The sequence below is a fragment of the Piliocolobus tephrosceles genome, chromosome 15, assembly GCF_002776525.5.
Source record: "Piliocolobus tephrosceles isolate RC106 chromosome 15, ASM277652v3, whole genome shotgun sequence".
Classification (NCBI taxonomy): Eukaryota; Metazoa; Chordata; class Mammalia; order Primates; family Cercopithecidae; genus Piliocolobus; species Piliocolobus tephrosceles.
In genome coordinates, this window is record NC_045448.1 from 104,850,878 (window position 1) to 104,875,973 (window position 25,096).

Genomic DNA, 25,096 nt, shown 5'->3' on the forward strand with positions numbered 1-25,096 from the left:
CGAGATCGCACCACTGCACTCCAGCCTGGGCGACAGAGCGAGACTCTGTCTCAATAAATAAATAAATAAATAAATAGAATAAGATTAACTATTAATTGAGCATTTGCTATGTGCTAGGCACTATGTTAAGAATGTTATGAGGCTGGGTTTGGTGGCTCACACCTGTAATCCCAGCACTTTGGGAGGCCAAGGCAGGCAGATCACCTGAGGTCAGGAGTTCGAGATCAGCCTGGCCAACATGGCAAAAGCCCGTCTCTACTACAAATACAAAAATTAGCTGGGTATGATGGCGGGTGCCTGTAATCCCAGCTCCTCAGGGAGCTGAGGCAGGAGAATCGGTTGAACCCAGGAGGCGGAGTTTGCAGTGAGCCAAGATAGCACCACTGCACTCCAGCCTGGGTGAAAGAGCAAGACTCTGTCTCAAAAAAAAAAAAAAAAGAATGTTATGAGCATTTTCTCATCTAACCCACCTAGCAACACTATGAGGTTGTCACTTTTGTTACCCCTTTAATGTCAGTGAGGTAGCCAAGGCGCAGAGAGGGTAAGTAACTTCCCAAGGTCATATAGCCAGCAAGCAGGCAGTAAAATGTCCACTTGGGTCTGTCTGACGATGCACCATCCTGCCTCACGGGCCAAAATGACCTAATCTATCCAACTGGGACCAGAAAGGCTGGTAATTTATCCCCACTTGTTGAGAAAGTTTAACTCCTGAGAGAACACAGGGTAGTATTAGGAGCCCGAGATCTGGGCTCCAGCCTCTCTCCTCCACTAACCTGATGTGCAGTCTAGAGTAAGTCACGGGACCCCTCTGCTCTGCCTTCCTCTAATAGACATAACTGTAGCTGACTTTCCTACTCCATTGGTTTGTTGTGAGGCTCAGAGGTGGGACTTGAAAAAAAATGCCTTGAAAACAGTTAAAGAATCCTATACATTTAAGCATTTCTTACCATTAAGCAGAGTTAAAGAATCCTATACATTTAAGCATCTGTTACCATTAAGCAGAGTCAAGTAAGGACAAGTGACAAAAGAAAAATATAGGTTACCTGAACATCCGCAAAATTAGAAATGTTTGTGTTGTAGCAAATGATACCATCAAGGAAGTGAAAACACAAACTACAGACAGAGAGAAAGTACTTGCACAATGTATATCAGATAAACAACTTGTATCCAGAATATATAAAGAATTAATGTAACTCAAGTTAATAAAAAGACCGAAGGATTTGAATACACATTCTCCAAAGAAGATATGCAAATGACTGACGAGCACATGAAAAGATACTCAACATGATTCGCCTCTGGGGAAATCCAAATCAAAACCACAGTGAGACACCACTTCACACCCAGCGTGATGGGCAGAATCGAAAAGATGGACAATAACAATTGCTGACGAGCATGTGGAGAAGTTAGAACCCCATGCCCTCCTGGTGGGAATGCAAAGTGGTGCAGCTGCTTTGGAAAACAGTCTTGCAGTTCTCAAAAGATTAAACTCAGAGTTAGCAAAGGACCCAGCAATTCCTCTTTTATGTACATACCCAAGAGAAATGAAAACATATGTTCACACAAAACTTAGACATGAATGCGCATAGTGGCATTATCCATAGTAGCCCGAAATGGAAACAATCCGATGTCCATCATCTAATGAAAGGATAAACAAAATGTGGTATATTGATACAATGGAATATTATTCAACCAGGAAAAGCAGCGAAGTGCTGATACATGCTACAGTATAGATGACCCTTTAAAACATTACGCTAAGTGAAAGAAGTAGTCACAGAAGACCACATACTTACATCATTTCCTCTCTATGAAATGTCTAGAGGGGCAAATTTACAGCTATAGAAAGGAGATTAGTGCTTGCTTAGGGCTGGGGGCAAGGGAAGCTTGGAGTGGGAGGAATGGGAGTTGACTGCTGATGGATACACGGTTTCTTTTCTTTTCTTCTTTTTTTTTTTTTTTTTTTTTTTTTTTTTTTGAGACAGAGTCTTGCTCTGTCTCCCAGACTGGAGTGTAGTGGCACAATCTCGGCACACTGCAACCTCCACCTCCCAGGTTCAAGCGATTCTCCTGTCTCAGCCTCCTGAGTCACTGGGACTACAGGCGCCCGCCACCACGCCCGGCTAATTTTTTTGTATTTTTAGTAGAGACGGGGTTTCACCATATGGGTCAGGCTGGTGTCTAACTCCTGATCTCAGGTGATCCACCTGCCTCGGTCTCCCAAAGTGCTGTTTTCTTTCAAGGAGGATAAAAAATGTTTTAAAATTAGATCATGGTGATAGTTGTATAATGCTATGAAGGTTATAAAATACATTGAATTATATACTTGAAATGGGTGGTATGTAAATTATATCTTAATGAAGCTGTTAAAAAAAAAATGTCAAAGAACTCTGGCAAAGTGTTACTGCCATAGGGGTTGTGGAGTTTCCATGAGGATGGCAGTTTGAGGCCGCACTATCCAAAGGCCTCCTCGAACTGAAAATATATCTGAATAAATGGAAGGACTGTTATAAATAAGTACATGGGTGGCAGGATCTCTAATGGGTTATATTGCCTTACAACGCTCCCATTGCTTGGGGTAAAAGAGGTGTTCCTCACAGTAGAACCTCTCTCTTCCAGGATTGAAGTAGGGAGCAGATGAGTTTGCAGAGGTGCCCTCAACATGATTTCACCTCTATAAGCAGTCCCTGGGAATCTTAACGCCTGAGGACGGGGCTAGAAAGAAGCTCAGAGTGTCGGTTAATTCTTGTAGCCCAGAATCTCCCAGCATTTCCCCATAGACCTGGTGCCTGAAAAGCCATCGCTGGGAGCTTCCCTGCCCACATCCAGCAGCTGCAGAGGCAGGGAAAGCAGGCAGAGGAAGTCGGAAGCACGCGGAAGCTGTGTCCTGCGAGCAGGTCAGATGAAGCACTGTCGAGGTCGTTCGCTCATCTGGGGCAGCCTGCTCACTCTTGTCAGCTGGAGGGCAATGGCCCCCAACCCCTGGCATGGCCGTCCCACCCGCCAGCCGGTCAGCTTAACCTCCGAAGAGGCAGCGCCTCCCATCCCGTGCACCCTGGCTCCCACACGCCCACCAGATGGCCGTCACTCCATCCACGCTTTCAGCTCCCTCTGCCAGGGAAGAAGTTGTCCAAGTGGATGTTCTCAGCTTTCTCAGGTTTGGGCCCAGGCCACATGGCAGCTCCCATCCCAGTTGTCAAGGAAGGATGTTGAATTCCCTGCTTGAGGTTCTCTCTGGGCCAAGAAGGGCTTTTCAACTCGGTGTCTCTAGTGGTACCACCCGCCTGAAAGAGGGGGAGGCAAGTTTGTATCACCAGAAGGCAGCTGCTGCTTGTCACAGTCTCTCAAACAGTGCCCAGGACAGGCGGGAAATGCAGCTGCAAACTGGTCTTGCCAAGCTGTGTGGTGCAGAGGGGGCAGAGAAGCTTTTTACAGGGGACAAGCCTGGCGTCCTCCAGGGCCCTCCGCCATCCGGACTCCCAGCCTAATTCATGTTCGGACATAAAAAGATCCGTAGCCATTTCCATGCTGCCCAGTGACACGTACAGATCTCCAAAGACACTTCCGTCTGAAGGACAGGCTAGAGGACTCTACCCCATTCAAAGCCTGGGGTCCAGAGAAGACGGCTGTATAGAAACTGTTCCGTGATGGACTATCAGCATTAAATAAGTATGTTATTACATGATAGTCAGAAAAACTTTCAAGCCCAGGAGTATTTGGGAACCAATGAATGTCTGTACATTATTGTATTTTTTCTTTATTTGTGAAATGCCTTTCTCTTTGGTGGGGCCACCCGTGCGTCTTTATTCAACTGAAAGTAAAACTTTGTTCCCAGTATGACCCAGAGCTCCAAGCATAGCTTTTTTGTCTTGGTTCATCTACAAGAGAATGTTCTTCACCCATCTGAAAAAGAAAAGCTGATAAATCCAAAAGCAGGGCTGAACCCTGAACAAAAGAAATTGTATTTCTTAGCAAATGTCAGTAGTCAGGTAGTGATGCTGTAAACTCAGGAATTCCATACTAAGAAATGTTTTGAGTGTTGGAACAGATTCCCCAAGTCACAGCGCCCCTCTAAGCAAGGGAGCAGAGGATCCGGCAGCTGGTTAAGAACTAATGGCTTATTGTCACCTGTGACATTTTATGTCATAAAGGGTACAAACCCAGGAAGTAACTAGGACCCCACAAGATGACATCTGTGCTCTCTGGTATCTCAAATTGGGGATCAAGCCTTGTGTCTCAGCACTCTTCTGAAATTGGAAGTTGGGCCTCAGCACCTCACTCTCTGATACGTCTGTGTAAATGGCCTAGTGGGCTGGTCAGGAGGATCTCTGAATTCTTTGGTTTGTAACTGAAAGAGTTCCAGATGCTACAATAGCATCCGCAGTGAAATATGAGACTTAATTTATGTCCAAGTTTATGGACCTCCTATATTACTGTGTTTCTCCTCTGCTAAATGTGGCAGGTTCTGTTGACTTTTATTGTTCCCTAAGGCCAGTAGAAGGTTTCAGGGCCCTTTGGGATATCACAGTGGTGCATAAGTCTTCTTTATGGCCTAATCCCTTCCCCAGGCCATTCCCTACTCCCATCCTACTCCTGGTTCAGAGTTAATGAGTTCTGCTGCCTGTCCCTCCTCTCACCTTGTCCAAATCACCTCAAAACAGCTCTAAGGTTCCTGCCCCAGGCTGAAGCCACTGACTACTGAGGTTTCCACATGTGCTAAGCTATTACACATTCTGTAATATCCTGTTTATTTTTGGACTTAAGTGTAATGTTTATCCCACTGAAATGTCATCAGGTATTGAAAAGCATTCTTCTAAATGACTATTTGATCAAACAAGACTTAAAAATGACTTCGATGATCTATTTAGAAAGTAAGGAAAAGAAAAACAGAACATAACAAGGATGATCGCCTGCAACCATGGGTATACTCAGAGGCAGAAAGATAGTCGCAAAGGCTGCTATTATTAAGGAAGAGTAAACATAGCCGAAACAAGCCTTCAACTCAAGAAGTTTGTAAAAGTATTATACATAAACATGAAAAATGTAGCAGCAAAGCCAGAAAATACTAGAGTTATTATGGTATATCAGTCAAAAGTTGTTTCTAGAAAACTTTTGGCAAATATAATGAAGAAATAAGAAAGAGGAAAAATTTTAAAAGAAGTAATATAATAGACACCATGCTTTTATTATAAGAGAATATTATATAACTTTTGTGGTAATAAAGTTGAAAATATAAATTAAATAGAATCTTTTGGGAAAAAAAATTTAAAAATTGACACAAGAATTAATGGCCAATAACCAAATAATAAATTGTGAAAGATATCAAAGAATTGCCATTCTTAAAGGTTCTGAGATTAGATGATTTTATAGGTGACAAATTATTTTAAACTTTCAAAGAACAGGTAACTTTCATATTACTTAACATTTCCCAGAACACTATGAAAAGGTAAAACACTATCCAATTGATTCTTTTAAGCTAAAACCATCATGATACAAAGCTGTCAAAAATCTCCCCCAAAATGTAAAATACGTCAATGTAAATATTTAGTTCACCTGTGAATATCAACCCCCTAAACTCCCAAACAAAATGCTAGCAAGCGACATTCAGGAATACATGAATAGTCATATTCCACAATCACATAGACTTGAAAATGGTGTCATGTGTTTTACTGGTGAAAAGACAATGAAATTTTGAAAACATAGAAAAGTTCAAAAACCATTTAATCCCCATATTTTCACCATCCAAAAATATCCACAGTTAACATCTGAATATCCTCTCAGCATCTTTTTCCTCTGTGTGTATATTTTTACATAACTGTGATCATGCTGCTTTGTAATCCACACACTGGCAGGGGAAGACCACACACTTACACCCTGTGAGTTTAGATGAGGTCCTCGGCTTCTTTAGCCAAGGTCACAGGAACGGCTGAGGCAGAGGTGCTCCCACAGAGCTGGAACAGGTGTGCTGTGCACCAGCTCAGATCCCAGGTCTCCGAGAGGCTGTAACTCAATCTGGAGCAAAACCCAGCATCAGCAAAACCCTATCCTCTCCCAGGGAAAAAGCAAAGTCAACCGTTAGATATTCTATCCGTTTCTCTGTCCCCAGCTAACTGGAATCCTGGAAAGCCCATTTCCTCACAAATATATGGAGAGAATTTTTCACTATGAACATAACATTTAAAGCACTCGACTTTCTATCCTTAACATTTTTACAGCCTCACTTCATTTGAGTCATTTTTCTCACAAGGCTGTGTACATTCTTGGTAATATGTCCTTTTCAGGTTTGGTACACACCCTTGTAAAATCTGAAAATCTGAGCTTAATTCTCATAATAGCAGTTTTAAAATGAATGAATTAATGCCTAATTTGACTAGGTGATAAAATGGGCAGGAACTATAGCAGAGACTTTTGTAATTGTTTCATTCATCAGCTTTTGAGATAATTAACCAGAGCTGGAGGTTGGAAGTATGGAGAGAGGGTTCCTTTCTACTTGCTAAATACCAAGTGGGTGGTTGCCTGTTCTGGGACAAGATGTTAATGCACTTTTTCCTCCTCCTCCTGCTAAGTACAGCTAAACTCCATGGATGTTACATATAAAACAAACACAACAAGGCTGAAAGGCAGGGAGACGGCAAATCAGCTCGGGCCTGAGGAAGAGACATGGTGGTGACTTCCCTGGGTTTCCTTTTTTGTTTATATAGCACAGAGTGGATGCTGGAGAAGCCAGCAACCTGGCAGCAGGCACAGACAGAAGCCACAGGAAAGCCAGTTCCTTGTAACCAAAGGGTCAGGAAATGCATATCCTAGCAAGATGAAAACTTTTTTCTTTTTTTTTTAGACGGAGTCTCTCTCTGTCACCCAGGCCGGAGTGCAGTGGCGCAATCTCGGCTCACTGCAACCTCTGCCTCCCGGGTTCAAGCGATTGTCCTGCCTCAGCCTCCCGAGTAGCTGGGATTATAGGCACATACCACCACGCCCAGCTAATTTTTGTATTTTTAGTAGAGACGGGGTTTTACCATGTTGGCCAGGCTGGTCTCGAACTCCTGACCTTAGGTGATCCACCCGCCTCGACCTCCCCAAAGTATTGGGATTACAGGTGTGAGCCACCGTGGAAAACTTTCAGACAATAACCACCCTATTCCAGACAAACACCATGGGCAAAAAAAAAAAAAAAAAAAAAAAAAACTGTGGCCCCCATCCCCATGAGCAAAGCCTGAGTGGGGGAAGCTTAAACGTCCACCTTTGCACAACTCTAGGGAGACAACCCTCCCTACACCTGCCAACATGGCATTAGTGGAGGCCTGCGAAAACAAGCCGTATTTTTAAAAATCAACGTATTATCATACCAAAAATGTTCAGAATACAATAGAAAATCACTCGTCATACCAAGAACCTGGAAGATCTCAACTTGAACGAGAAAAGACAATCCACAGATGCGAATACTGAGACCAACCCAGGTGTTGTAATTATCTGAGAAGCATTTTAAAGCAACCATCATAAAATGCTTCAAGGAGCAATTAAAAACAAGCTTGAGACAACTGAAAAAGTAGGGGGGGTCTCACCACAGTAATAAAGAAAATACAAGGAAAAGGCCAATAGAAATTTTAGAACTGAAAAATTCAATAAGCAGAATTTGAAAAACTCAGTGGATGAGCTCAACCACAGAATGAAGAGAACACAGGGAAGAATTAGTGAACCTGAAGATGGAACAAGAGAAATTGCCTGATAGGAACAACAGAGAATAAACAGACTGGGGGGTAGGGAAGGACAGAGCCCTGGGGACCTGCAGGACTGTAAGAAAAGAGCTTACATGGTTGTCATCTGAGTACCAGAAGGACAAGAGAAAAAGAGTGAGGCTGAAAATTATCCAGAAAGTATTCAGACTCATAATGGCTTTAAAAATGCCAAATTTGGCCAGGCACGGTGGCTCAACGTCTATAAGCCCAGCACTTTGGGAGGCCAAGACAGGCGGATCGCAAGGCCAGGAAATCGAGACCATCCTGGCTAACACGGTGAAACCCCGTCTCTACTAAAAATACAAAAAAATTAGCTGGGCATGGTGGTGGGCGCCTATAGTCCCCGCTAGTCAGGAGGCTGAGGCAGGAGAATGGCGTGAACCCGGGAGGTGGAGCTTGCAGTGAGATGAGATTGCACCACTGCACTCTAGCCTGGGAGACAGAACGAGACTCCATCTCAAAAAAAAAAAAAAAAAAAAAAAGCCAAATTTTACAAAAGACATAAACCTACAGACTCAAGAATCTGAACAAATCCCAAACAAGATAAGCTCAAAGAAATCCCTGTGCAAACTCATCAGAGTCAAATTTTGAAGACAGAAAACAAGTTTGAAAACCTGGAAGCAGTGTACCAGAGAAATGGACATTTACATCCACATAGAAACCTATTCAGAAACATTCATAGCAGCCTTATTCTTAATAGTCCAAAACTGGAAGCAGCCAGAATGTCCCTCATTGGGCGAATGGTTAAAAAAACAGGTGAACCTTTAAAGGTCCGTACCATGGAATCCTACCTGGCAATAAAAATAAACAAGCTATGGATATGTTAAAAAAAAAACGTGGATGGCTCTCATGACATTGTGTTGACTGAAAAAAGGCCCATCTCAAAAGGATGCTTACTATGAATAAATTCTATCTCAATAATTTAGTTTAAAAAAGAACACATAACTATGTGATTCTATTTCTATAACATTCTCAAAATGACAGCATTTTAGAGACGGGAAACAGATGAGTGGTCGCCAGAGATTAGGAATGGCAGAGGGCGGAGGTCAGTGTGAGTGACCCTAAAAGGGTGTCATGAGGGAGATCTTTATGGTGATGGGACAGTTTGATATTTTCATAGTGGTGGTGGTTACATGAATCTATGTCAAGCCCGTCCGTGTGAAAAGACCACCAACAGGCTTTGTGTGAGCAACAAGGCTGGTAAGCAGTGGAAAGTTACAATTAAAGGTAGGTATCTATTGTCAGCAGAGGAGGGGTCAGGTGGAGAGATGATGGGACTCACTGTTCAGAAGAAGAATGTCACGAGGTCGATGGATCAATCAGTTGGGGCAGGGCAGGAACAAGTCATCATGGAATGTTGTAAGGTTGGTCAATCAGTTAAGACAGGAGCTGGCTGTTTCACTTCTTTTGTGATTTTCGATTGCCTCAGGCCATCTGGATGTGTGCCTGCAGGCTGGGGCTCAGAGGCCTGACCATCTATACATGTAATAAAATCACAAGGAACTATATATTGTGCCATTGTCAGTTTTCTGGTTTTGATATTATAGTATAGTTACATAAGATTTAACCTTGGGATTAACTGGGTGAGGGGTACATGAACAATCTCTGTACTATTGTTTTTTACAACTTCCAGTGAATCTCTATTTATTTCAAAATAGAATTTTTTTTTAAATAAGTGAGCCGATCCATCAATCAACAAGTGGATAAAGAAAATGTGATATATATATATATACCGTAGAATACTATTCAGTCATGAAAAGGAATGAATTAATGACCTTCGCAGCAACCTGGATGGGACTGGAGACTATTATTCTAAGTGAAGTGACTCAGGAATGGAAAACCAAACATCGTATGTTCTCACTCCTAAGTGGGAGCTAAGCTATGAGGATGCAAAGGCCTAAGAATGCTACGATGGACTTTCGGGATTCAGGGTGGGAGAGGAGTGAGGGATCAAAGACTATGAATTGGGCTCAGTGTCTACTGCTCAGGTGATGGGTGCACCAAAATCTCATAAATCACTGCTGAAGAACTTAATCCTGTAACCAAATACCCCCTGTCCCCTCGCCCAAAACCTATGGAAATAAAAAATTAAAAAAAAAAAATATTGGCTGGGACGGTGGCTCAAGCCTGTAATCCCAGCACTTTGGGAGGCTGAGGCAGGCAGATCACAAGGTCAGGAGATCGAGACCATCCTGGCTAACACAGTGAAACCCTGTCTCTACTAAAAATACAAAAAAATTAGCCAGGCGTGGTGGCGGGCACCCATGGTCCCAGCTACTCAGGAGGCTGAGGCAGGAGAATGGCATGAACTTGGGAGGCAGAGCTTGCAGTGAGCCGAGATCACGCCACTGCACTCCAGCCTGGGTGACAGAGCGAGACTCCGTCTCAAAAAAAAAAAAAAATCCTAAGGTAAAAAAAAAAAAAATGAAAAAAAAAATGGTATTTGGTAACTGCTCTATGGAGTAGCCATTTTTTTATTCCTTTACTTTCTTAATAAACTTGCTTTCACTTTAAGAAAAAAAAGGTGGGCTGAGGAAGTGAGAATATTTGGTTCACCCCTTGTTTGTCCCTGGCCCTACTAGTCTACATTCCTGAGTGGGTAGAACTTCTCCTGGTTGGGGTCTCTGTATTTTTCTATTTTATATTGAGCCATCTCAAAATGTGTAATAATGGGACATAGATGAGAGGTCTCAGAATGGTGCCCCACAGGCCTTGCCCTACCCACAGATGTGTTTCATTGCTAAAATACAATGAAACTTTTCATGGTTAAAACTTTTCAAATTAGTTACCAGCATTTTAAAATCAGGAGATTTGATATAAACCTAAGGATTTGGGACTTCATGTGAAAAAAATCAAAAGATTTGATAATAATCAGCTCTTGTCTCCAGGTACAGAGATAGGCTGGCCTGGAGAAGCAGCATTCGACCTAGTGGGATTCTCCAATTTGCTTCCTTTCCCCTACCTGGGGAGCTGAGGGTCTGCTGACATTTATAATCACATGTTACACATTTGTTTTGCTTATACCTGAACACTTCACTCATGGATGCTACTTGCGTGGCCCCTGTGGGTTCTCAGTTTTCAGCCTGATACACATGTAAATGGTAGTGTTCTAAAGTTACCAGTTTTAAGAACGCCTACAATTCCCAAGGGAACAGAAAAAAAAATACATTGCATGAATAAATTAGATGATTCCAATCCTTAATGTGGCAAGGGCTGCAATAGAGAAGTGGGCAGTGTGCTAGAGGGACTCGGGAGGAATCATCACTGATGCCTGGGGGAGCAGGGAAAACCTTTACAGTGTAGGGAAACATAGCCGCTTAGTCCTGCGGAACGAGTAGGAGGTAACAGTAACTCAAAGGAAAAAGAGAAAAAGGACTTTCTGGCACAGAAAATAGCATGTGCAAGGACATCCTGCTCGAAACAGACCCAGCCTGTCCAGATGCTGAGAAATGTATTATTGCCAAGGTTTAGGGATAGACCCACTGAGGTGAAGCTGGAAATCTGGTTAAGACCAGACCCTGAAGAGCTTCAAAAGCCAAGTGGTACAGAGAAATCATTCTTGGAAGTATTGCAGAACAAACAATTACATTTCAGGATAGAAGCAATAGCCTGCCAGTTGGTTTTTTTTTTTTTTTTTTTTTTTTTGGATAATAACTCTAGCAATAGCAAACCTTCTGAAGCCCGCATTTACCATTCTTACTTACGTGGTATGGTGTTAGATGAATTGATATCAATAGTGATGCTATTAATAAAGGATTGCTGTTGCCAGGACACTGGTTACGGTTTGGATATCAAGCATGTGTTCTCACCGAGTGTTGAATGAGGAGGAGCAAACATTATTATTCGGTCAATCCCAGTGGAGTGCCCACAGCATGTGTGGTGCGGTGTGGGTACCACAGCTGTCCACACAGCACCAACCAGGCAGAGAGCCTCTCTCTAAGTTACTTGTCAGTTAAAAGTGTGTGGACAATTTTGGATATGTCTTCAGGCCCCACAATACACTTGGCAGGCAGGAGCACCCTTGACTGTGAGATCCAAGATTTTGTCATTGTGGTTCCAGATCTTTTGGGTTATTTTTTGTTTTGTTTTTTTTGTTTGTTTGTTTTTTTGTTTTTGAGACGGAGTCTCACATTGTCACCCGGGCTGGAGTGCAGTGGCACAATCTTGGCTCACTGCAACCTCCGCCTCCCAGGTTCAAGCAGTTCTCTTGCCTCAACCTCCCATGTTGCTGGGATTATAGGCGCCCACCACCACACCCAGCTAATTTTTTATATTTTTAGTAGAGACGGGGTTTTACTATGTTGGCTGGGCTGTTCTCAAACTCTTGACCTCGTGATCTGCCCACCTTGGCCTCCCAAAGTGCTGGGATTACAGGCATGAGCCACCACGCCCAGCCTCCAGGTCTTTTACTTTACAGTCTGCATTCAGACTTAGCCAAGGCTAGATTCCAAAAGGAAGGTGTCATTGCAGCCATAGGAAGAAACACACCAAGCAGATCATTTAGAGAAAGCTGGATCTCTCTCAAAGGTGTATTTGGCTCTGACCACTCACAAAACCAGTCAAACGTTTCATGAAATCATAATGCAGAAAGTAAACCATCCGAGAGGGAACTGTGCTTAAATTATAGCAGATGGAACTTAGAGTACATTTAAAGAAATATTCTCAGAAAGGAAGAAGTCTGTCTTAAAGGTTGCTGAAGTACTCTCAAATATTTTTTAATTGGAAAACTGACATTATAACCTTTTCAAAAGATTCAATCTCTTTAAAAAAAAAAAAAAAAACACTCATTAACCCAGTGATGGATTTTTTTCTCTTTAGTTTTTCATTCAGTAATCACACATGAACACCTATTATGTGCCAGGCACTGTGCTGAGCTTTGGTGACACACAGACTTTTATTCCATGATCTCAATAATGTTTTACGGCTGCTGTCAAACGGCACCATGTTCATGAGATGGCACTGGGTCCAAGAACTTGGTAGGTAGTATGCTAAAAATTGTCCAAGTTTGTGTCATCATGTCAACCAATCCGCGTTATCATTTCAGGAAAAAATCCACTATAATATATTTTTTTTGACAGGGCCTTGCTCTGTCACCCAGACTGGGGTGCAGTGGCACAATCATGGCTTACTGCAGCCTTGACCTCCCAGCCTCAAGTAATCCTGAGTAGCTGGGACCACAGGCACATGCCAGCACACCCAGCTAATTTATTTTTTGTGGGGGAGACGGGGGGTTTGGTAGAGACAGGGTCTCACTGTGTTGCCCAGGCTTAAGTTAATTTTTTTAGGCATCTTTGGTACGTAAACATGACAACCAATCGGCACACCAAAATTTTCAGTTTGCAATTTTAAATATATAAAGCCTAGGCCGGGTGCAGTGGCTCATACCTGTAATCCCAGTACTTTGGGAGGCTGAGGTGGAAGGATTGCTTGAAGCCAGGAGTTCAGGACTAGCCTAGACAACATAGAAAGATCCTGTCTTTATAAAAAAAAAATACAAAAATTAGCCGGGTGTGGTGGTGCATGCCTGTAGTTCCAACTACTTGGGAGGCTGAGGAGGGACGATTGCCTGAGCCCAGGAGTTTGAGGCTGCAGGGAGCTCTGATCGCCACTGCACTCCAGCCTGGGCAACAACAAATTCTAGAGATACGTATATATGTGTGTGTATGTGGCTCAGCTGAGTCCATCCTTTCACTAGTACTTGTCTGCAGGGAATCCATTCCTGGCTTCCTCATCTTAGCTCTGCCACCCTCACTGCTGCAGCTGCCCCACGGTGGGTAAAGCAGCTGCAAGCACCTGTGGTGGGAGCAGTCACTACACTGAGGCCAGAATGGTCAGCTGACCCCAAGGCCCCAGGCAAGGCTGGGTTAGAGGAGCTGCCTTCGTGGAAGTGGGGAGCGTGATCTTGATCCCACAACTGGAGCTACTAGCGCCGTTGCAGTGAAGTCTGCCCCCATCTTTGCTATGATTGTTTCTAGATTATAATACATACTCTCTACAGGGACCATTGAAACGTGAATATATTTAATCCAGACATCGTAAATTGCACAACCCTTACAAGTAACGTATGAAGAAAAACCTAAACTCTTGGCTCTCTCAGCTGTTTTAAAAACAGATAATAGTTATGCCAGTAAAGCTGTCATTTTAAGTGAATTTCGTAATTTAAGAAAGGAAAACATTAAAGTATAAGGTTTTTCTGCCAATATAATGCAGATCGGAGATGCTGCCTCCTTGGGCTAGTGTGCCTCATCACTTCAGGACCGACGCCATTAAAGGCGGGCAGCGTGGTAACTACTGAATGGGTACTTTCCAAGAAGTTGAAGTGCCACTTTTCAAAAGACAGTCACTTTGGGGTGCAGACCACAAGGAATCCCACACACCTTGCTGCCTGTGCCGTACACACAAAGCCCAGAGCACACAGAACCAGCATTGCATGTTTTTTTGTTGAGTGCAAGCAGATGGAATGTACTGATTGATTTTTCTATGATGTCCAATGGTTTTGATCACCGATCAGAATGTTCTTTATTCATCTTCATTTGCTAATCGTTGGCAGATGTCACTCCAGAGGGTGGCAGAGAAACACATATCTTTCCTCCACATCTGTGTCCCCGAACCCCATCCTTTTAACAAGGAAGCTTTTGAGCCATGTGTTGTTTTGCTTTTTTGTTTATTTTTGTGTCTTTACCCCCCAGTGTTTGGGGTGTTTTGGGACCTACCAAAAACTATTTTTTTTAAGTTAAGGGGCACATGTGCAGGATGTGCAGGTTTGTTACATAGGTAAATGTGCCATGGGGGTTTGTGATACAGATTATCTCATCATCCAGGTATTAAGCCTAGTACCCATTAGTTTATTTTTCCTGACCATCGCTCTCCTCCCATCCTCCACCCTCCAATAGGCCCCAGTGTGTGGTTCCCTTCTCAGTGTCCATGTGTTCTCATCATTTAGCTCCCACTTATAAGTGAGAACACGCAGTATTTGGTTTTTCTGTTCCTGTGTTAGTTTGGTAAGGATAATGGCCTTCAGCTCCGTCCATGTCCCTGCAAAGGACATAATCTTTTTTTTTTTTAATGGTTGCATTGTATTTCATGGTATATGTGTACCACATTTTCTTTATCCAGTCTGTCATTGATGGGCATTTGAGTTAATTCTGTGTTTTTGCTATTGTGAATAGTGTTGCAGTGAACATATATGTGCATGTGTCTTTGTGAAAGAATGATCTGTATTCCTTTGGGTATATACCCAGTAATGGGATGGCCGAGTTGAATGGTATTTCTATCTTTAGGTCTTTGAGGAATCACCACACTGTCTTCCACAATGGTTGAACTAATTTACACTTCTACCAGCAGTGTATAAGGGTTCCTTTTTCTCCACAACCTTGCCAACACCTGTTATTTTTGGACTTTTACATAATAGTCATTCTGATTGGTGTGAGATGGTATCTCATTGTGGTTTTGAGTTGCATTTCTCTGATGATCAGTGATGTTGAGCTTTTTTCCATATGCTTGTTGGTCGCATGTATGTCTTCTTTTGAAAAGTGTCTGTTCATGTCCTTTGCCCACTTTTTAGTGAGGTTGTTTTTTTCTTGTAAATTTGTTTAAGTTTCTTATAAATGCTGGATATTAGAGCTTTGTCAAATGCATAGTTTGCAAAAATTTCCTCCCATTCTGTAGGTTGTCTGTTTACTCTGTTGATAGTTTCTTGTGCAGAAGCTCTTTAGTTTAATTGGATCTCATTTGTCAATTTTTGCTTTTGTTGCAATTGCTTTTGACATCTTTGTCATGAAATCTTTGCCCGTTCATGTATCCTGAATGGTGTTGCCTAGGTTGTCTTCCAGGGGTTTTACAGTTTTAGTTTGTAAATGTAAGTCTTTAATCTATCTTGAGTTGATTTTTGTATATGGTGTAAGGAAGGGGTCCAGTTTCAATCTTCTGCATATGGCTAGCCAGTTCTCCCAGCACCATTTATTAAATATTCCCCATTGCTTATTTCTGTCAGGTTCTACAAACTATTAACATGGATCCCAGATGTTCATGTTCAGTCAGAATTCAATCGTCCTTTTTTTTTTTTTGTGATTCCATTGATAGTAACCATCTAGATTCAGCCAACAGGAAAGACGGATTTTTGTTCGTAAAGAAGGAAAGAAATATTACGGCCCCTGAGCTCTAACTGTCCCTTTCCCTACTGTGTCTTAAGATCCAGGATCCCTCACTCAATTCTAGACACAAATAACAGGCTGGAAAAGAAAGCACTGAAGCTCAGGCAAGGCATGAACGTGCAGATGTTGTCTGATGCTGAAGAATTTTGCCAGACAATCAGTATAGGCGGCAACATTGGTGGAAGAAATGAAAACCCCACTGGGGAATGTTATGTTCAAACTCTGGTTCCCCTAACCCTGCCGCTCCAAGAGACGCTTTTATTTTTAGCTCTCCTGCAAGATCGTTTCTTGTCTGGTGGTTTTTATAGAAACAAAGCTCCAATGAGTGTTACCTCCATCCCCACCCCCATATCCAGGATTTATGAAAGTCCTCTTGGGGCAAAGCATGTATCAAAGATTTAAGGGATGGGTGAAAGGAGTCCTTTATCATGTCCAGGCTGCTTTGCACTTGAGACCGTCAAACGCCTACAAGCTCCCTGGCCCCTGGCCTTCACTGATGCTCGGTCCTATAGAAGCACTGGTCACAGGTAGAAGCAAGCAGATATTTGCTGACTCAACATACAAGAGTGACTGGCATTTTTGGTATTTAGAGCTTGACCTCAAAAGAACATATTATGGTGTCTTTCAATTTTGTTAATAAAGGACGTTGAAGATGTTGAATATTATGTGAGTACTGAAATTTTCTTTTTTGCTTGAACACATTCTGAGTGGATGTGTGCTATTTGAATTTTTATGGTTAATTAATTACTACTGGAAAGCATCAGTCAGTTTTTCTTGTTATCTTTGAGTATGTAATGACTTTCTGGCAAATTTCAGCATGGATATAAACATCAAGTATAAATGTGAAATGCAGTTCCTATAAGCCACAGCACTGGGATTGAATTTTGAAGTCCAGAATATACAAAAGTGTGTCAGTGAGGGATCTTCAGTTCTCCAGGAAAGGACTCAAAGGAAGGTTACAGTTTATAACAACATCCCAGCACCTGTAATCGCTACAGCACTCAACTACAGGTGGGAAAAGGGAGGAAGCAAGACATGAACTTGGACAGTCCCTCGGTCTCTGGAACCTTCCAGCAGGCCATGAAAGCTCAGAGCAGAACGCCATGCCCTTCCTGACAGCCCTCTGCCTAATCCCTGCCATCATGCTGCATTTTCCTCTAGGGCAAAAATAAAGCAGTCATTTTCATGCTTTGCAAAATAGTTCAAGCTTTTTGGATTTCCTTGCATTTTTGTAGATGATTGGATTTGGGGATGCATTTTAAAAGCCATTCCCAGAACAGCAGCAAAATAGAAACAGCCATTTGAATGTTACACCACCTTCCCTTCCAAAATGGCCACACGAATAACCAGTGCCCGACTACCAAGGGGCACCAACTCCACTCCCGATTTTATTTCTATATATGAGTTGCTTTAACCTTTAGGATGACTTTGACCTCGACGCCTGCTCTTTGAGTTCCAGGTCATGGTTGACAGATGTGTAGGCTGCGTGCCTCCTCCCTCCTTGGGGTGCATGACAGCTTGGTGGTGTTTTCCTGTTTGCTCACTTGGCTTTCCTTCCCTCTCCTTCCCGGGGGCCTCGTGGGCTGGCAGCACCGTGGTCCAGCAGCCCAACTGCAGAACCTCAGTGCCTTCCAGCAAGGGCAGCAGCAGCAGCAGCAGCAGCGGCAGCAGCAGCTCCTCCAGCGACTCAGAGAGCAGCTCAGGATCTGACTCGGAGACTGAGAGCAGCTCCAGCGAGAGTGAGGGCAGCAAGCCCCCCCATTTCTCCAGCCCCGAGGTAAGCGCTGCCTGGCTCAGGCCCCTCCTCTGCCCACTTCTGTCTCCAGGATGATAGCAAGTCCTGGCATCGTCACTGTCACACTGCTGCAGGTCTCCTCCCTCCTGCTGACCCCAAGCCAGGTGCTGGACAGGAGGAGGCTGTGGGCCTCGGGCTCCACATTTTCCCCATGCTGTCCCCTCCTCACAGTGTCCTAATTACACAGCTTCCTTTGAAGTACAGAAACATCAACTTTCATTGCTCCCAAATGTCTATCTTGACTTCCAGAAATTTCCAAGTATGCTGTAAACATCACTGACAGGCAATAACCTATGGCTGAGGTCTCCCTCGGGGTCAGCCAGGGCAGTCACTGGACAGGGCCACTCACTGCCGGGGAAGTGTGGCCACCCGTAAATCACAGGGAAAGGGGTTTTATGGATTGGACATGGTCAGATCCTTACCTTTTTGCGGTTTGTCACGGACCAGAAGAACAAGGGCTATAAATATTAATAAAACCTTCTTAACAGTGTTTTCTTTGTGGAAATATAAAAAGAAAAATTAGCATCAACCTACAAAAAGTGATGGAACCTTTTATAGTTGTGATGAGTATCTATGTGGAAGATTTAGGTGCCTCCTGTAAAAACATTAGAAGGTACCAATAAAAACCATTGCTATTTCTACTTTAAAGTAGAAAGGGGAAAATGAAATAGTAATTCAGAGCATGAAGATTCTTGGGAGAGGGTGGAGAGAAACTTCCCCAGGCTGCAGAGCTCTAAGGGTAGACTCTAATTTCTAACCAAGGAATAAAATAGAGTTTCTTGTTGAGTGTGTAAACATTTAACATGACTATGATGGTCAGGTTTAATTTTTTACTTGCAACCCTCTGTACCATGTGGGGGGCCATATTCCTAAATAGGCTCTGAAATGGAACTAAACCCACTTCTACAAACCATCACAGTGGGAGGGGAGCACCTTAATGGGCCGGATCACCCTCCCCGTGTCCAGCTTTTCTAGTGGTGCCTTAGATGTTATCATACCTGAAAGCAGTGGTATTTCCATCTCAGGTTCACAGAGTGGCTCTTCAGTCCCTTCGGGTTTTTCCCCTCCCTACTTCTTTCAGGAGGCTGAGGCTTTTTGCAGGAGCACTGTGAAATCAGGGAGATTTTGTTTCCCCACACTCCTCATTTTCTCCTCAGCACCTTTCTGCCCTGCCTCAGGACTCTCCATTCATCCTGAACCATGCCGTCTCTCCACGCTCTCCTTCCCATGAGGTTCTGTCTCTGTCTCTCCATCTATTCATCTATCTGTCCATCTATTTATCCAACTGTCTATCTCTGTGTAAGGAGAAGGCTCTTAGCAATATTAACCTATGAAAGCCTTATGGTAACAGAACCCTGGCTTTTCTCAGAACCTAAATTATTATTCCTTCAGCATAATTTCATTTACTCATTCATTCATTCATTTACTCATTCAGAATTCATTCAACAAATATTTACTGAGCATCAGTCACACAGTACTTGGCCCTGGAATATGCAATTATATGACAGAAAATGTCCGTATCTTCATAGAGCTGACATTCTAATGGGGATTAATTCAAAATGAAAAACATACAGGAGTTAAATAAAGTAGAAGAGTTGAGCAGGCTTCTTTAAAGCCTGCTTTATGCTATATTTTGTGGAGAAATTCTGGAATATTTAGTTATAAGAAATAACTGTGTCCCAGGGACATGCAAGAACACGGTAGGCAGTGGGGATATCCAAAAAGTGTTCATGTCTCTGAAGATCACCCATCCAGGCTCCTCGTCGTGGCTTTGCAGGTTAAATTCATGAATGTTCAGTCTTATTTTCATCCTGAAATGTAGATCCTAGAGCTCCCGTGTTGACTGAAACCTCATTTAAGACCAGTACAGTTGGCTGGGCGCAGTGGCTCACACCTGTAATCCCAGCACTTTGGGAGGCTGAGGCAGGTGGATCACGAGGTCAGGAGATCGAGACCAGCCTGACCAACATGGTGAAACCACATCTCTACTAAAAATACAAAAATTAGCTGGGCGTGGTGGTACGTGCCTATAATCCCAGCTACTCGGGAGGCTGAGGCAGGACAATCGCTTGAACCCGGGAGGCAGAGGTTGCAGTGAGCCGAGATTGCACCACTGCACTCCAGCCTGGGTGACAGAGTGAGACTCCATCTCAAATAAAAAGAAAAAAGAAAAAAAAAAAAGAGCAGTACAATTATAAAGTGCTTTAAGCCAGTGCTTTCTAAATGTCACTGAGATAATTACAAAGACTTGAACTCTTGGGTGATGAAAGGAGGCTCTTGTCACTTCTTCCAGCAGCTATCAGAGGCCCCTCACTAAGGAGAGGGTGCAAGAGCCTCCTAAAGAGTCAGTCCTAAAAGTTTAAGTCACCTGAGGCCACGTGTGGTTTTGAATTTCTGGCTTCCCTACACAGAGGACCGCAGAAGCAGCAGGTCATGTGTTAGCCACGCGGCACGTTCTTTCTTTCTGCAGGAAAGAAATGTATTTGTTGGAATAAAAGTAAAGTTCTTTTAACATTTTTCCTAAGGATAATAGAGACCCACACACCCTTTAGAAAGAAAATGGGTTTGCAGACTGCAAATGGCAAAGGCGGGAAGTAACATCACCCTGTGTGTCCTCCGCAGCTGTGCTGCCTGGTCTGGTGGAGCTGGCCCAGGTCACCTTACAGAGAGCAGTGAGACTCCTTTTCCTGAACCCCACATGACAGTCGGGCTCTTCATAGCCGTGCACCTCACATTCCGCTGCTCAGACCAGTTTGTGCTGCTTTGAAGCAGAAAGCCTCTGTTCCTCACTCCCCTGCTATAACACCCTGCTATGGGCGTAGGAGGTGCCCTGCATTCTCCCCACCGTGTCCCAGCACTCAGAAAACCCACTGGGCTCAGCTGAGTCGTGTAGGAGATGTTCTTTCTGGCTGTGTGTGTTGAGAGCCAATTTGTTTCACATAAATCACTGTAGTATGGTAATGCCATGTTCCCACGCAGCATGGAGGGGCCTTCTCTGTGGCATGATGTGGGCCTCATTGGTCTCAGACTACTTTTTCTCACCAGAGTCTAATCTGCTTTCCGGGCACTGTACAGCCTCTTATACCAGAGCTTTGCAGGGGAAGTTGCTTTTCCACTCAGCTAACATGTTGACCCCACACACGGAACTCCCTCGACCTTTGTTGTACAATAAATATTATGTAGGAGAAAAAAAAAAATATCCTAGACACATAATGTTGAGGAGATCTGGGATAAAAGAGGTTTATCCCACCTCTTTACCGACAGAATCATCACCCAGCGCTTACTATTGCTTGGGTATACTGTGTTTTCCATTGTGACATTTCCCGAATTGATCTGACTCTGGAAACCCTCCTTCATGGAACGAACAGATGAGCTCAAAGCACATTTTGGAAAATGCTGCCCTAGATCGTTCTTAAAAATCAGCAGAAATGTGATTCAAGTTGCTCACTGATTCAATAAGGTTCTCATTTATTAGGTGCCTATGAGGTCTGTGGCAGCAGGTACTTGAAGGATTTAGATGAAGCAGGGAGCAGAGTGCATGGTGGAGAGCTGGTGCGTGAGTCAGAGGGAAGATCAATTAGGGAGGAGAGTCGTGGCTGAAAATATAAAGCAGCAAGCCAGCAAACAAACCAGAACCTTGGGCAGAAACCCCGGGTGGACAGCTCGGGAGGCGGACTGCTGCATGCCGTGGCCTGGCGTCTGCAGCCTGACTTTCCCCTCCTCACTGCCACTAAACTCTGTATCCTTGCAGTTTCCTTGGCCACAGTTGCCTCATTTCCAGAATGGCAGATATTCCTGCTCTGCCTAATCTGTGAGGTTGTGGCGGGGAGGGGGGGAATGATGATGATAAAGGAATAAATGGTACAATGTGAGTGACAGCTCATTGTGAGTTCTTATTAGGAGGAGAGACGTGGTAATCTGCCTCCCTGACCTAGTATAGACGCTGCAAGGGATAATAAAGAAACAGAGACCTGGCCCTCACCTGAAAGAAGCATTTGGCTTTTTTGAAGACACAAGACATATATACACATGAAACAAATACGAACATCAAAAGACAAGGCAATTGAGTGTAACAGAGGGCAACAAGGCCGGGCGTGGTGGCTCAAGCCTGTAATCCTAGCACTTTGGGAGGCCGAGACGGGTGGATCACGAGGTCAGGAGATCGAGACCATCCTGGCTAACTCGGTGAAACTCCGTCTCTACTAAAAAATACAAAAAAAAAAAAAAAAAAAAAAAAAAACTAGCCAGGCGCGGTGGCAGGCCCCTGTAGTCCCAGCTACTCTGGAGGCTGAGGCAAGAGAATGGCGTGAACCCGGGAGGCGGAGCTTGCAGTGAGCTGAGATCCGGCCACTGCACTCCAGCCCGGGCGACAGAGCAAGACTCCGTCTCAAAAAAAAAACAAACAAACAGAGGGCAACAAGCACTGTTTGGAGTGTTCTTGGTGTTTTCTCCAAAATGCAGATCTAATTCTGTCACTTGAGGTTGAAGACTGACAGTTCTCAAAGGAACGCGGTCTCCCTTTCACGAGGCTATGCCAGACAGTAGTGGGAGACAACTGGTCTTGAAACCTAGATGAGTACAAAGTTAGTCTCGGTGGAGCCCGGTAGCTGTGCAGCTCTGGGTATGTCCCTTAGGCTCTCTAAGCCTCATCTACAGGTTGGGGTGATAACCTTTCTTATCTGTAAAGATTAAATGAGATAATACACGTGAAGTGGGAGTTAAACTGTAGGTATGCTGACAATGGAAGATAATGGACGCCCTTGAACGCCAGCCTTAGGAATTTGAATTTTGTTTGAGAGGCAATAGGAGGTTATTGTAGATCCTTGAGAGAAAAAAAAAGTATGATTTAATGATGTGGAAAGTGGGTACTTCAAACTGATTTCTTCGGCTGTGAAGTGCCGAAAAAATGACCCAAAAGCATACCAGGCAGTGGGCCTGTACTAAGTGTATTAAATTCTGCCCTTCTGTTGATGCTCCTGCTAGGAAGTTTCAGTGTGAATTTGCCCATGTGCAGCTGTGTTTTGGCTACAGACAGACTTCCGTGTTCTCTCACATTTGAGATGTGAGCTGTAGAAGGCTCCGGATGGTGGCAGCGAGGAGAACTAGCATGAAACGCAGTGGTGGGGCCGGCGTGAGGGGTGTGTTCTAACGTGTGTGTGAGTGTGTGTGTGTGTGTGCCCTCTCCCAATATGTGCACCCTTTCTGCAAGAGACCCCTTCAGCACCTGTTCATACTTCCTGTGCCCCATTTCTCTAGGGAAGCTGAGGCACAGGTGAAGGCACTGACTTAATGAGAGAAAAGGGGGTTGGGGGAGACAAAATTAGAAGCCATTGATTTTTGCCACCAAAGTAGCTTTCAGGCGATCTCAGCTAATCTCAGGGGAGGTGAGGGATCCCCTTGGCCGAGAAGCTGTTCTGTGTCCCACTGTCCTGCTTTCTCTGACCATGGGAGGACACCTACCACTGCCACATGCACCGGGCATGCTCCATAGGTTTCCCATGTTCCCTTTCTCTGGAGAAGCTAAATAAAGCGAGGTCATGATTTACATAGAACTCAGAGGTGCCAAAACGTTCTGTCTTTCTACTCATTTGCATATTTCTCTGGAGCCTCTGGTTCTGTTGGTGGCATGAAAACAAGCAAAGAAAAAAGTCATGCCGGAGACCAGAATCTGTGTCAGGGCCAGGGGGTTCCCCCTTCCCCACGTACACTCCAGGATGGGCTTCTGCATCCTCACAGCCCAGGGAAGGGGCCTTCATCCTCCTTCCGGCCTTCACTGAAATTTTCCTGCTTCTCCAAGTCACCAGCCACCCTGTGCCAGTCTGCCCTGAAGGGCAGTTGGTCCCATGTGGTTTGGGGCAGCCAGCAAGATGTCCACAGTCCCTGTCATAGCTCTGGTTGCCCGATCCCCACGCTCTGTGGCCAATTCCTCTTGGCCCCCGGCCCCTCTGCTCCATCAGAGGCTTCCCATTTCCCTGAGCTGTGCCCCGGACTCATCCAGGGCCCCTGCGTCTATGATACAGCCCTCTTGTTCCCCCTCTGAAATCCTCAATGCCTGGGGTGAGGCCAAGAGCCCTGAGTTCTGCTCTTTTTCTTTTTTTTTTTTGAGACAGTCTCGCTCTGTTGCCCAGGCTGGAGTGCAGTGGCGCCATCTCCACTTACTGCAAGCTCCGCCTCCCGGGTTCACGCCATTCTCCTGCCTCAGCCTCCCGTATAGCTGGGACTACAGGCGCCCACCAATATGCCCGGTTTAATTTTTGTATTTTTAGTAGAGACAGGGTTTCACCTTGTTAGCCAGGATGGTCTCGATCTCCTGACCTCGTGATCTGCCCGCCTCGGCCTCCCAAAGTGCTGGGCCTCCCAAAGATACAGGTGTGAGCCACTGCGTCCAGCTGAGTTCTGCCCTTAATACAGGCCTCACTGTTGAAAAACAAACCTTGATATTTCAAAGGAACCTTTGCTAATTTATTATGTTAAACTGTTTTTTCTCTGGCAACAGACTCAATTTGCTCTAGACTTAAACCTATCAAGCTTGAAGTATGGAGCCTAAGCAGTGTCTTCTTACTCTAGCCTTGTATCTGGTCTCCCCTGAAACAACGGATGACACAGATTCGAAAGGTGGAAGGCCATAGGAAAGAAAAAACATATCACCTTAGCCAACATATTTGTCCCATTTCACTTAGAGCCACAAATTGAAAATACTCTGGCTAAAATTCTATTATTCTCAGTACACCTTTTTTCTCTTATTAATCATAATACTGGATAAATTTACCTTTTTTAGACATCGGCATTTAATCCCTGTAAAATTATTGGATTGGTCCTTTATTTATTTATTTATTTTTTTTCCGAGACATAGATTCTTAGAGACACAACTGAAAACGACAGACCTCCTCCAGGAACAATATGCATCTACATATTTCCCATCCATTTCAGGGCATTCCCTTGCCATCCCCACACCTTCAATCCCAGAGCCAACCTGTAGGCCACAGTTCAAAACCAGTGACTTTCTTGAGTTGCTGTAAGTCAGCAAAACCGCTTGCAGGAAAGTGTTCCATCTCACCTCCGTGTCTGAAATATTTCTAGCAATGTATGATGGAAGCAGGTTGAGGAGAGACTGACCCCGTCAGGCTGCCAAAGATACACAAGTCCTTCTGAAATAGTTCTGTATGCAAAACCAGCCATCTTCCCAAGGTCATTGCTCCTACCACTAAATAACTACAGCCTACCTGCCCTCAACACATAAATCGTGTGTTAATTGTTTGGGATTGCAGGTTCCACTTAGTGCCCTCTTCAGATCTTCCCAAAGGTTTAAGTCTCACCAAAAAAAACAAGGGATTTATGCTCAGGGCCTCTAAACTATTCTCTAGTTAAGTTTTGGAGAATGTCAAGTTTACATATGTATATATAATTATAGAAAAAAA

At 44.0% G+C, this 25,096-nt stretch overlaps 1 protein-coding gene across 3 annotated transcripts in view; it reads left to right on the forward strand.

Moving 5' to 3' along the window:
- Positions 1–25,096, forward strand: part of AFF3 (AF4/FMR2 family member 3) — a 630,275-nt gene that overhangs the window by 552,664 nt on the left and 52,515 nt on the right. For all 3 annotated transcript variants that reach the window (XM_023211385.2, XM_023211386.2, XM_023211387.2), the window contains one exon: positions 17,474–17,660. In XM_023211385.2, the coding sequence (XP_023067153.1) occupies positions 17,474–17,660 (187 nt within the window). The remainder of the gene's footprint in view (positions 1–17,473; positions 17,661–25,096) is intronic.